The 14,860-nt window shown below is 33.3% G+C and overlaps 1 protein-coding gene across 10 annotated transcripts in view; it reads right to left on the bottom strand.

The window, feature by feature from the left end:
• htt (huntingtin) overlaps positions 1-14,860 on the bottom strand; it is a 303,204-nt gene that overhangs the window by 116,534 nt on the left and 171,810 nt on the right. For all 10 annotated transcript variants that reach the window (XR_013028209.1, XR_013028210.1, XM_076501072.1 and 7 more), the window contains 4 exons: positions 12,708-12,811; positions 12,361-12,436; positions 4,435-4,688; positions 630-753 (listed from right to left, as the gene is read on the bottom strand). Coding sequence is in view for 8 of the 10 variants with exons in the window: in XM_076501072.1 (XP_076357187.1) it covers positions 630-753; positions 4,435-4,688; positions 12,361-12,436; positions 12,708-12,811 (558 nt within the window). In the remaining 2 variants the exon portion in view is untranslated. The remainder of the gene's footprint in view (positions 1-629; positions 754-4,434; positions 4,689-12,360; positions 12,437-12,707; positions 12,812-14,860) is intronic.

Here is a 14,860-nt window from a genome sequence, read left to right as displayed (position 1 = left end):
AATCATGTAAAAATACACATACTGCATTAAAGGTGATAGTATAAACATTTAATGTGTACACAAACTTGCATACTTTATACTGATCCCATCGAAAAAAAGTTACACAGCTACTTCCTGGTTGCAGTTATCAAGGTTAGCCAGTCACAGATAATACATACAGTAGAAATATATTCTTTGAAAACTTATCCTCAGTAAACTTGAGTTTAAATAATGGAAAAAAGTGAATGAATAAACACACTAAAAATAGCTCAATAAAGAAACAGATAAAAAAAATTACTTTTAAAGTACATTTACAAATACAGTTCAAAACTGTTTAATATAATGTGACAATGAAGTGATAAGTATCAGATGTTCTTTTAACTTTCATAATTTATTAATTAGACTACATTAGTATTTTTGGTGTCATAATGCTCTGTTTTTCATATCTTAATGAACACAAAATTTTGTGACACATTACACTGAATTGACTGTGCTGGCCTATAGTAAGCAAAATGGTTATATTTTTTATTCACTTATCTAACTGCTTTACATAAACTTAATCTCTTTTATTTTTATTTCAACAAACCTTGGGAAAATGCAACATAAAATATAATAATTGAAAGCAATGTTAATAAAAGTTTTGCCATCACCTTATTTAAAGTAGTTTCTACAGGTTGGAAGGTCATGGTCAGTAAAGAATGATCAGATTGGATACTAGACTCCTTAGTAATGACAGATTTTAATTTTTCCAGTAAAGAAACCAATCGTTGATGCCTAGTTCAGGAAAAAGATAGAAACTTTAAATAACATACTCTTACTTAAAACAAATTTATTAATATAAATATTTTATCCAGCCTTTCTACTTCAAACTGATGAATATCACATTGATGCATTTCAGATGTTTGTTTCAAGTTATAGAAAATAACAATGTATTCAATGCTTTAAAATATATGATAACAGTTTTAGTGCCCTTTGAGTCTGATTTTTACAGTAACACTGACAACTTTTTAATGTTCTGTTAAAACTACTTCAAAATTCAATTATACAGCATGAGAGATTTATTTTTAGGTACAAGATAATGTATTGTAGTTTTGATTCAATTTCCTTCAGCTTTTATAAAAAATTAAATTAACTTCATTCAACAAGTGAGGAAAAATACATTATTAGTGCATTGCTCAAGTGAGGTATCAAGTGAAAGCTGTCTGAGATGGCTAATTTGTTCAATACGAAAAACATCAGTGAAAGGGAAAGTTCTAAATAAAATCCTTAATAAAAGGTAACAACTACACACCATTAAAAAAGTAATGATGTCATGGCTTTTTAGCTTAAAACATGTTTAAAACAACAACCTAATGGTGTGAATAGTTGTAAACTTTATGATTGATTCTTAATGTGTGATGGGGAAAAACAATTTATTTTGATCTTGAATAATACTGAAATTGCACTGGTATTGACTCAATGAATGGTATATATTAAGTTCTAACATCAAATAACAAATTAAATGGCTTCTTTTACACACACAGATTTTATCTTAAAGGCTACGCATAAGTTTATAAACTTTTTTAAACCAAGAATGTGTTAGTTTTAAAAAAGATAAAAATGTTCCTTTTATTTTCTTCTAAAAATTTGGTTCTACATTTGGAAGTTTAGACAAATATCAAAAGAATGAAGATGCAGAATCTATGAAACAACTATACAAGTCAATGTAGTGTTTGAAGTTTTTACTTGTTTCATAGATTCTGCATCTTCATTTTTTTTATATTTATCTAAACTTTCAATACAAAAGTGAATGACATCTTCTGAAGGACATTAAATTTACCTGTTCAAAGCCAACTCTTCATAAAGATGCTTAAAACAAAACATAAAAAAATACAGTTTGTTTGAATTTTTAGCAAAACTATTCAAGACCTATTTGTGCTAACTTTCTCTAATTTTGGAATAAGAGCCAAAAGAAAAAAACAGCCAGCCAACACCACCAGCTCTTGAGCTACTGTTTACCAAAAAAAATCTGTGACTGTCTGTCACATTATAACACAACCACAGCTGAAATGATGAGCAAGTTTGATAAGGGGGTTAAAACCTAAGACCCACAAATTTCACTAACCACATAGCCATGTCAGGCTTTTTACTGAAAAATAAATAAATACTTTTTTCCTCATCTAGATATAAAGGGTATTTATGTTAATAAAACAAATGTTGAAAATATTCTAGTTTGCAGTTACATTCTGAAAATAACTGTTTAATAAAATGTTTTTCTGCTTATATGCTTTTTTTAAGAATACAGAAGACAGAGGGACAAGAACATCTAACTCCTGCTTTTCACGTCTTTCTACACAACTTTTAAACCATAACTTAAGTTAATTTGCTATTTAAAATTAAAAGACAAAATTCCTATATTAAGCACTCGTATTTTGTGTTTTAATTCATCTATCCTTGTTGTAGAAGGAATCAGTTAAGCCAGAAAGATCTACAGTTTGCTGCTTTTATAAAAGAATATCTTCTTAAGTGAGATGTACAGAATGTCTTACATTTTATGATGGATGATGGTGAATTTAATAAAAAGAACATAAAATACTGTATTGAGGCACACTAAGAATAAGCACACAAACATCTGACCCCAGACAAGTGTTCATTCATACCCAAATATATACAGGCCAGGTGGTTAAAGGTACTTGACTTGTAATCTGAGGATCACGGGTTTGAGTCCCCATCACACCAAACATGTTTGCCCTTTCAGCCATAGAGGCATTATAATGTGATGGTCAATCCCACTATTCATTGGTATAAGAGTAGTCCAAGAGTTGGCAGTGGGTGGTGATGACTAGCTGCCTTTCCTCTAGTCTTACACTGCAAAATTAGGGATGACTAGCACAGACAGCCCTTGTGTAACTTTACACAAAATTCAAAACAAACCAAACATTTGTTACTAAAAGTTAATCATTACATATTACATTTAAGACAGTTCAATGCTGATGCTCATCCATCAAAGTTACTGTACAAGTATTTGCTGAGTGTGTATGGACAATATTAACAACATACAGTATGAGACATGAAAGATACCAGAGTAATATGAAAAACATTTGATTATTCCAGAAAATCATCATACTTAAAAATATATATATATGAAAGAATTTAATTGGCTTGATACATAATTTTATTTAAATAATATTCATGATTTGATTATTATAATATTAAACACTCCCTCATTGCATTTTCCAGCTCTAGCCATTTTAGTGTATTAGCAAAAAACAATAAAGCAAAAATTATAAGCTTGAAAAAAACAATAAAAACAAACAATCTAATTAACTAGCTGTATTACCATATGGAAATACTACAACTTGTATGTTTTTTTTATTATAACAATTTAAATGTGGTTTTACAGAAAAATGTTGAGGATATTGTGGACAGATCATAAAGAAATGAGGAGGTAATCAAAAGAGCAAAAACACACAGGGGTTGATAAAAACAATAATAAGAAGACAACTCCAGTTTCTTGGTCACGTAATGAGAAAATTTATTTGTTACAGAAAAAACCACAGGGAAATGAAGTAGAGGTGGGCTGAGACAGACTTATATCAAGTAAGCTCAGTAATACAATGAATGTGAGTGAAGCAGAAATGTTGAAAACAACAAAGAACAGAATGTGTGGAAGACCATGATCACTAACATTCTGTCTGTCATGGTACTTAGAGAAAGAGAGAAAAAGTGAATGTTACTAGTAGCATTAGACATCAAGATAATTCAATAAGACCAAATAAGAACAACTGTTGAGCTATTTTCTCTCAATGGTTTACAAAAGTTCTTGAAAAGACATGTTAAGACACGAAAAAACATTCAAATATGAATGAAATTTGTGATACAAATGACCTAATAAGACTGATTTTGACAAGTTAGCCAACAATTAAAAAAAGCTTTTTTAACAGCAGTATGGTCTCAGATCTATCTCGACGTCTAGTAGTGTCCTCTCAGATGAATCTTAAACACTTAAAACTAGTAGTAAATTGTACAAATTATTTTTAGTTTAGTAAATTTTCAAATTGTATTGAACAAATATTTACTTACATGTGTGAGGAATACAAAAATTACATTTAATTACATTTCATATGTAATAAGTGATTTTAAATAATAGGTTGTACTGAAATGCAAACCAATTTCAACATTTGCACTCGGTTACTATATTACTGGAAGACATTATTCTAAAAAAAACTACACACCAAATACTGGACAAGCAAAAGGTGAGAATGGATATTTATAATGCTTTGAGGAAGAATCTGCTAAAACATCAAGTTAAAATGCTATTCTTGAAACAAGTAAAATAACATTTAACCTAGTTACTTAATTTTAATATTTAATCTAACATCTATGACTTTACACAATTTTAATATTAAATTTACGTCTCCCATGAATTTCTTTATTTACCCATTGAAATATATTTTCATCTATACTTATTCAAACCTTTTCTTAATCCCTGCATTATTCATGATGTCTAGTAGTTTTTCTATATCTTCCATTGGAAGCTGACTCCTTGCATCTTCTGGAGTGTCTGCTAATAGAAGTTCAAGACGTCGACATGCTAGGCTGTCACACAATCGGGCTGTGGTTAGATGGTGTGTAGGAAGAAATTTATCAATAAGCAGAGCTAACAAACTTCCTGACTGACTGGGATGAATAGACTCCAAACATCTTAGGGTTCTATTCACAAAGCTTGGCTGAAGAAGCAAAATTAAAAATTAAGTAAGGAACTTCAAAATTATAATAAATACTATATACAAATCACTATCTATGCTGCAAAGCACTTGCAATGTGAAATTACACCATTAAGTAACAAAAACCGAAAAGAATGAAATCAACGGTTTTGCTATTCATCATCAAAATCATAATGAATCATATTCTCCTAAATTAACCTAGTAAAAATTAGAGGCATATAAAAACAGAAATTCCTTTCTCTTTTTGCTTTTGGTTTGTTATTGTTACTACCAATGAGACTTTTGCTTTGTACCTCAACTCATCAATTGTGTTGGAGCATGTTGTCATACAAATACTGGTATTCAGAAAAGGTCCAGTTTCAGTAGATCACCAATGACATTTCTATATATACAAATTCAGGTAGTAACAAAATATAGAACTCGCATATCTGAAAATTCTATATAAATTACATTTAGATACAAATTTTGATAGAGACAAAACTGTTGTAAAATGATAATTAAAATAGACTAATTTAAAGCAATGTGTAAAAAACTGCAATCTAGCATGATTTTTATTTATATAAAAGTAATAATACAGGGGTACAGCTGTGAAGTAACAGGCATTCACTTCATTCCTTGAAACATACAGTTGCATTTCTGTTTTTAATTTTGGTTTGATCTTTATATAACAAATATTTTGATCTACTACACTCTTACTTTTCAGATAGATAGAAAGGTAGGTATTTCTTGTTTATTGGCACAGAGCTACAAGGCTGTCTGTGCCAAATAAGATGTAGTATATTATAATTGTATATGGAAATGAAGGTAAAAATATGTAAAACTATGGTCTGCCAGGAAGACTGAAGCATTAAGTTCAAACCTGCTGTCATTCACCTGAAGTTGGCCTTTCCAGTCCTGGGTTCATGTCAAAATAAAATGTGTAAAAGAACACATGATAAAACGGTGTACAGTCCAATAAAAACCTTAAGTTAAAAACACCAATGGCAAACCTACCTTAAAAAAATATGTTTAAAATGGTGTCGTCGTTCGTGTTTGTAACAACCGTATGATAATAAAATGTGTACAATTGTGACCTGAGTACCACATAGACCACACATTGGTGCATCAGTACCAGATAAAAGGAAGTGGTGAGTTAAAAAACTGTGACCAATGTGTTGCATAGCCAAAACAACTTCCTCCCTTCAATCTTTACAGAAACAAGATGGCCAAAGAGCTAAAGAAGGCTCAATTTGAAAAAGCTTATTATTTCGTTGCTCACTCCGGGCCGACTGTCAACTGGTGTACAGTCGGGTTTTGATAATTGGACCATAGTCCATATATGGAACAGGGAGGGTGGTGATAGAGCCAGAGCAGATAGAGTTTGCCAGTCTGTCAGCTAGCTCATTCCCACAAATACCAACATGACCTGGTATCCAAAAAAACTGAACAGAGATAGATGATAGAGAGAGATGGGCCAGTTTGTTTTGGATATTGATAAGAACAGGATGGTAACTAACACGGAATGATGTCAGGGCCAACAGACAGCTGAGTGAATCAATATAGATTGTACAATTTGTATATTGCATAGTTTCAATATGATTCTGGGCAAGAGAAATGGCATACAATTTGGCAGTGAACACAGAAACTGTAGAGAGGATTCTGCATACCACAACCAAACTGTAACAAACCATGACAGAACCTACAGAGTTACCTGATTTTGAATCATCTGTACATATGGGAATGGATGGATCATTTGAAAGATGTTCAGCAAATAAAGAACGATACTTCCAATCGAGAGTACCAGCCTTCCTCAGATGACTCAAAGATAGGTCACAGTTGGGGACAGTAATTAGCCATGGTGTAAGAGGCCAAACTGTTGATACTGTTATGCTATTCAAAGATATATCCAATTTTTCTGATTGTACCCGAATACGAAGGCTAAATGGAACAATGACAGATTTTCTATTATAAGGATGGAAAACACAACCCCAAGTACGATGCTGTAGTAAGGAGCAAAGTTTGGAAGCATACATAAGAGACAGTTGCAAATGGCAAATATACACAGGGGGTTTATGGGACTACACATACAAACTGTGGAGTGGAGAAGTACGAAAGGCCCCAGTGCAAAGCTGAAGCCCCTGATGGTGGATAGGATCCAGCATTTTCATTGCTGAGGTTCTGGCAGAAGCATAAACCATAGACCCATAGTCAAGTTTGGATCAGATAAGTGCACGATAAATTTTAAGCATGGAGTATCGATCTGCTCCCCAAGAGGTGGAAGAGAGGACATGGAGGATGTTCAGGGTGCTTATACATTTGACATGAAGTTGTTTAATGTGGGAAATAAAGTTTAATTTACAGTCAAATATAAGATCTAAGAAATGTGCCTTAGGGACAACAGGAAGTAAAACATCATCAATAAGAAGTTCTGGATCTGGATGAATACCCTGTGGGCAGCAGAAATGTACACAAATAGTTTCAGGGAGAGAAAGTTGAAAACCATTTGCTGCAGTCCACTTAAGTGTATGATTGATTGCAATTTGTAGCTCCCACTCACTAACCCTCATATTTGATGACTGAAATGAGATGTGAAAGCCATCAACGAAATGACCATTTGCAACTGTAGCAATTGCTAGCTATTCACTGATGGCATTAATCTTTATAATGAAAAGTGTGATGCTCAGAACACAGCCCTGAGGGACTCCAAGTTCCTGTGGGAAAAAAATGGGAAAGTGTTGAGCCCACACAGACCTGGAATCAGTGGTTCTTTAAAAATGCTTAATAAAATATGGCAAATTGCCACACAATCCGTATGAGTGAAGGTCTCGCAAGATGCCATATCTCCATGTTGTATCATAAGCTTTCTCTAAATGAAATAAAATAGAAACAAGATATTGTTGCTTCAAAAAGGCTTCTCTGACTCATGTTTCAAGGCAAATTAAGTGGTCTATTGTGAAGTGTTGTCTTTGGAACCCACACTGAGTTGGTGAGAGAAGGCTGTTTGATTCAAGGAACCAAACAAGATGAGCATTAATCATCCTCTCTAAGATCTTATTGAGACAACTCGTCAAAGCAATAGGACAGTTATTCGAAAGAATCTTTGGATCCTTCCCAGGTTTAAGAATAGGGAGTACAATAGCTCGGTGGTAAGCATCAGGAAAGACATTCTCCTGCCATATCCAATTAAAGACAGCCAGGAGAAAGGTGGCATACCATCTCATAATTTATGTCATCAGATCCAGCTAATGTATTGTCAAACTGATGGAACACAAGTTTGAGTTCCACCAGTGTAAGAAGGTGATTGTAGTCATAGGGATGATTAGTTAAAAAAGAAAGAGGCAGGTGTTCATCTCATGTTTTAATAGCTAAGAAGAAAGGGGATGAGTTGGAAGAGCTAGATACATGAGAGAAACATTCACCAAAAGTATTGGCAATGCTCTGAGCATCAGCAACTTTATGGCCATTGAATATTAAGACAGAGAGGGGAGTAGAAGTATACTGTCTGCTCACCTTCTGGATCTTGTCCCATATGACTTTTGAACTGATGGTTGAAGAAATGCTGGAGATAAATTTAATCCAAGATTCCTTCTGGATTTGACGTATAACTCACTGAGCCTGTGCATGGGCTTGCTGAAATGCAATGCAGTTTGTAAATGTGGGATACCTACGAAATTTATCCTAAGCACGTTTCTGAGCTTTTCGTGTTACAGAACAAACGGCGATGCCGTGGGAAAGATGATGAGGTTTTGGGGATGCACTGAGCAGCTGCTTGGACAATACACTTAGTTACTGCTACTACACCATTATCTATCTATGATTTATATAAGATGGCAGGACCAAGTTCCGAGACAGCAGTGAAAGAGGGCCAGTTGGCCTGACCCAATTTCCACTGAGGCACATGGGTCAGGTGAGACTGACCACAGCCAATCTCTCTTAATATGATAAAAACATGATCACTACTCCATAGATTGATGTCAACCTCCAAAGAAAAGCAACTGAAAAGTGAAGGGGAGCAGATAGAAAGATCTATAGTAGTAAATGACTGACTGATTGCATGAAAATAAGTGTAAAAGCCAGTATTGAAAAAAGAAAGGTTGTGGTTCATGAGCAGATGCTCTAGAGCACAATCCCTCACATCAATACTAGGACCACCCCAGAGGGGATTGTGCCTATTAAGATCCCCCAAAAGTAAAAAGGGGGTTGGCAGTTGCTCAATGAGGGCATCACGGTCTGAGGGATTACACTTTTTTCCAGGGGAAAGGTACAGAAAACAAACAGTGATGGTACAACCCAAGGAGATACAGATGGCTACAGCCTCCAAGGGCATATTCAATGACAAAGACCAGGTGGGCACATATTGATCAACCAGCAGTGCTACTCCCTCATGTCCTTGGTCCAACATATGACCTGTCATTTTGGTATCAGGAGTATTGTCAAATTATGACTGTATTAGTAGGGTTTAAAATGTTTCCTGTAGAGAAAGACATTTGGGATGACAAAAGTAAGTCAATCCTTGATGTCATTCACACTGGATTAAAAACCTCAACAGTTCCATTGGATTAGTACTTTTTAGATTCAATAAATATTTCACACTTATTCCACTAATTCAGTTTAATATGAGAACTTTTTACTTTGAGCAAAATAAAATTCAGACTTTTCCTAGACCTTTTCCTGACAAAAATATGATATTATTTGTTTGCATGATGAATGTTTGCAATGTATAATTGAATTATTAGCTAGACAAGTAGGTAAAAATTGTAAAACATTATTCATATTTCCATAGCTGTGCTCACTACCTCTTCAAAGGAGAAGTGGTACTGCTACAATTACAGCAAGGAAAATACAGTAGTGCTATTGTTTTTGCTACATATTTATAAAAACAGTTGAGCTACTTTTACCACTACTTTTCAAACTGACATTTTTGTAATAATTGTTTTTTGTCTGTTGATAATATAAGAATGATAAATGCAAATTGCTGAATCCATCCACAAACTCAGAGCACTTTGCATTATTTTCTTGTGCTTTTAAACTTTTCATATTGAGGTAATATTCATTAAAAGTCCGGAAATCTTTAAAACCACATGTCTGTTTAGCAATTTATTATGTTACCAAAAATATTTTCAGGTTTATGCAAGTTTTTTCTTTCACAAGATTTTCAGGTTACATTTACAAATAATGAAGTTGTCAACTCTCAATTATGCATACAGGACACTTCATACACAGAATCAAACCTACTGATAAAACATCCATGATGTTCATAGTATTGTATTATAACCCTATGCCATCATAATATACAATCATGATTATAAAGGCCACATTATGGTAACTGACACACACTGTACATAAACATGTTTGTCAGTGACAGTGATATTGCATTGTGGTATTAAACAACTTAGGTGTCAACTTTTTCACTCTGATTTTATATATTGTTTATATATTACATCAAAAAAAAAACTCATTACTTTTATTCCAGTACCCTTGAACTAAGGCACAATAAGAAACACTAACACACTACCCAAACAACCACACTTTCCATAATAATTAACATCTGGATCTCAAGAGCAAGCTGTGGTCTGAAACCCTCATGAAGTGCTCATTTTTAACTAGCAATATATAATTAATGAACACATGTTTAACTAATATCTGTAGTTTAATGCATTAGATATCTGAGTAATATACTACCAAAATGTATTTATTTTCAGATGCTAGGAATAGAAAAGATTGAAAAGGAAAATGTAAAAATGAGCATTCAACTGTTTCTGTAGTTAATCATGAATAGCAAGTTACTGTTTGAAACACTTTCATGTTACATATTGTTAGTTACTGCCAATAAAATTCTATATCCAAACATTTTTTGAACTTCTTTTTTTTTTAAACTTATTATTTCCAAATTACTCACAATACATTGCAATTTATATTTGGTTTAATACAGTTTCCTTAACTGTCACAGTTATGAAATATAAATAATAAGCCATCAAAATGTATGAACTTTATTCCATTTTTAAAATGCAATGCTTTTCCAAAATAAATGGAATGTTTGTTTTCATTATGACACCTTTCAAGTCTTAACAATAAAAATAAGTGAACTTCATAACATATCCATGACACTGTGTGTTCCTTATGTGACTACTGAAAAGTAAACTGTTATCAAAGCACTAAAATTTATATCAAAATAACCTATTTGATGGAAACAGCTTATTTTTAAATATTAATTTGTTAAGGGTTTTGAGGCTACTGTATTTGAGTTTACTCAAATAAGTTTGAGAAAGAAGAGAAAAAACGTTTTTTCAAAGCTCTTACAATATACTTAGGTGGGAATAAAGCTACTGTTTACATATTCTATTACAGCTACTTACATAATTCATGATAATTAACTGTAAAGAGACTGAAAATGTTCACGCATTAATTATGCATACTGAAATGCACCAGAATTAACCTGCATAAGATGTTTTGGTGCTAATGATAATTATTCTTTAGGCATCTCTGTTTTTATTTGTAAAATGAAATTTTCTGATGTTTCCATAAAACATTAACTGAGTTTTCCTGACTTGTGAGAACTACTGTTTCAAACACATCAAATGGAAAGTTCAGACACCCAGTATTACCAGCATATTACAATGCAATTTAGTAACAGCCGATAAAATAATTTTCTGTCATTTCTTGTAGTATAAAAATGTTTTGATGAGTGTTTGTTTGTACATTTTAAGAACTCTTCAAAGTTAAAATGTTTATTCAGAAAAAAAAAGTACATTACAAAATTGCAATTAGAAAAAATCTGTATGTTAGCATGTATGTTTTCATTTTTTTTATTTTTTAATATTTCAAACAAGATATTAATTCAAAGTCTCAAATGTGGAGTTACATGTGAAAGATTTCTAATAGCTTCTAAGTTTGGTTTGCTTTAAATTTCTCACAAAGCAACATGAGAGCTATCTATGCTAGCCATCCCTAATTATTTTGTGTAAGACTAGAGGGAGGGCAGCTAGTTATCAGTACCCACTGCCAACTCTTGGGCTACTTTGTTACCAACGAATAGTAAGACTGACCATCACATCATAATGCTCTCATGACTAAGAGGATGAGCATGTTTGGTATGATGGGGATTTGAACCCGAAACTATCGGATTATAAATTGAGTGCCTTAACCACCTGACCATGAAGGGTAATATCTTCTAAGATCCATAGGTTTTATTTGTTTTGTAATTAAGCAGGCATTGAAAACCCAGCTTCAGCATTGTAAGTTCATAGTCACTGTGTGTCAGATTCATAGGCACTTTGTTCGTAATTTATTTAATCTTTTTGATGCCATTTAGAGTTGTATATAAATAAACTGAAGTAGGAATCTCAACTTGCATAAGATATGTTAATAAACATAATTGCATTCTCTAAATAGCATTGCAAGATTTGAAACGAAAGTAGAAATCTAACTTTACATATGGTAGGATAATAAACATAAAAGTAAGTTGTGAAACTTTACAAAAATCTCATGACATGTTAATAAAAAAAAATGATTCTAGTTCATATCTCTAACTGAAAGATAAAATTTTGTGGTGTGTATTATCCAGAACATGTTTTAAAAATATTTAACATAGTTTCCTTATTGTAAACATGTTACAGGTGACACCATTTTAACATGTATTGTTTATTGTTATTAGATTCTAGAAGTGCATGCTTTTTATTTTTCAGTGTTTCCTCACCTTTGACAGATTGACACAGCGAGCATGAATTGCTTGAACAAGTAAGCTACTGGCAGCTGGATTACGATGTACAGCACTGAAACAAATCATAATTATTAATACTATCAGACATTTTTTCAATTTTAATTTATCCTTTAAAATGAATAAAAATATAATAACCACCAACTGATGAACATTATATGAGCCTTTACATACTTGATACATAAAGCTGTGTGACAACATAATATTCTGAAAAAATTAAAAATATATTAAACATTTGTAAAAAGAAAAATAATAAAGTAAATAGAAAAGTATCTTTCAAATGATACAAAATAAAATTATTTAAACAATTATATTCATTATATTACCTGATAAAATCATGTACAGGTAGTTCACTTGACAGTTCAACCAGATCATTAACATGATGCACAATCAGCCAAGTTATCTGTTCAGCATCATTCAAATTCTCATACTAAATAACAATATAACAAAGTCATTGATTATTTGCTCTTCAACAACAAATGCATGAAAACCAAGGAAGAAACAATAAATCCTACATTTAATAAAAATGTTATAATTTTCCTATACTGAAAATGCATTTACAATAGGTGCTTACCTATGTGTAAACATTTTTTTGCATACCATAAATCTTGCCCTCCCACGTCATTGTGGTTCAACTTCATCTCGCAAGTAAATCATCATAGGACAATTCTTCATCAAAAGGAATGTGACACACCGTCCTGACATACATGGCTCCTATTATCTGATTCTACTGGACATGTACTCCGAGTTTAGGCAGAAAAAGAAGCATTGGTTTTTTTAAGGGAAAGAAAGGTGGGAACTATACCTTTCAATACTGTATATTACATGTACTCACATACATAACTATAATCCCATAATGAACAAGTGCAGAGATTGGTGCAAGGGATAAGAATAAGCATCTTTTGAAAGCATCTGAAAACCAGCACAGAACTGTAATATCTATAGTGAAGGATCATATGCAGGAGATTCCACCACTTTTGTAACAGGTGTACTCTTCACCCAATGTAAAAAGAGGTGTCACCAGCATGGGCAGAAAAAGTGATGAGCACCACCAAAAGGGACATAAAAATGGTTGGATTAGAATTCAAACCCCAAAATATCCTAATATTAATCCTGTCAAAGAAAGCTAAAATGGATGTGCTCCTAGGTGTAAAGTGGATGGGATACAATGAACTGTACACAGCAGGTCAACTCCACTCTAAAACCAGTAAGTGTTGGACATATAACTTCTGAACCACGTTAGGGGGAGGGTCTCCACCATCTTCATCTCAAGTTCAGCAGAATGGGCATATATATACAGTACAAATTGATCAGTGAAACAAGCACAGGTACCCAAATCCTCAACTAATCATACATTCAGGAACGTGTCATTTGATTGATGGCAGAAAGAGATGTTATCATATGGTAAATCACATTAAAATCAAGTTTCATCAGACAGGTACCCCAATGTGCCACAACATCATTGCACCACAAAACTGTATGACATGGAGCAGAAGAGGGAGAAGTGCTATTTCATTCAATAACATCCTCTGGATAGGACTGCACAGAAGTCTGAGTGCAATACCACTCTTGTCGTTCCACTGCAGGGAAATGGATGGCCTGTGATGAAAAATGTAACCATCTCTGCCTCTGGATAGAAACGCAAAGAACCTATGCACATCAACCTTTGGGTCCCCACTGCATGGAGTTGGTGATAATAAGGCAATTCCAGTGAGGAAGAGAAAACACAAGCAATACATGTGCAAGGACTTATATTGATTGGTCCTGCTCTAACTACAAAACCAGTCAATGGGAACTAGCATCTATGTGATGGTGGGATGAGGGATCCAAATTGAATGGGTGAATTGCAATGTAATTAATCAACTCCAAAGAAAACTCCAGATTCTACAACATTAAAGTGAACTGCATCCAGAAATTACAAGCAGCATCAGCCTTTGGACAGAACTGCAGAGAAGTTACATGCAACATCCATTTTCAGGACATAATGCAATTAGATGGAGTGTACTTATTATTAAACATGGACAATATCATTCTCTCACACAGGACCATACAGAATTGTAGTGCATCACAAAATTCAGCTCCATTAATGAGAAGAGTTATAGTTATATGCATCTTTACCTTCTGGCTAGAAGTGCACAAAAGCTGGGTGCAAACATCAACCCTTAGAGCCTATAGAGTGAAGTACATGACTGAAGAATAACACATCTTCATCTTGCTTTCTAATGAATTATTAGTTTTTGTTTGCTATTGCATGGACCACATTCGGGAGAATACCCCCATGAGCCACTGCCAAAGCAACGAGCAACTGGAATGTGGAGAGGACTCCCATACTTCCCTAGAAGAATAAGGGGGAGGGATAAAATGTGGAGAGTCCAAAGGAATGCTAGCAACAAACTTGGTTGGTTGGTTGATTTAGTGTTTTATGGCACAAAGCAGTTAAGCTATCTGTGCCAATATTCCAGTAAAAAGGTAAAATTAA

The sequence above is a fragment of the Tachypleus tridentatus genome, chromosome 5 (genome assembly GCF_004210375.1).
Source record: "Tachypleus tridentatus isolate NWPU-2018 chromosome 5, ASM421037v1, whole genome shotgun sequence".
In the NCBI taxonomy this organism is placed as follows: domain Eukaryota; kingdom Metazoa; phylum Arthropoda; class Merostomata; order Xiphosura; family Limulidae; genus Tachypleus; species Tachypleus tridentatus.
Note: the sequence above shows the minus strand (reverse complement) of the source record. Positions and strands in the feature narration are given on the sequence as shown.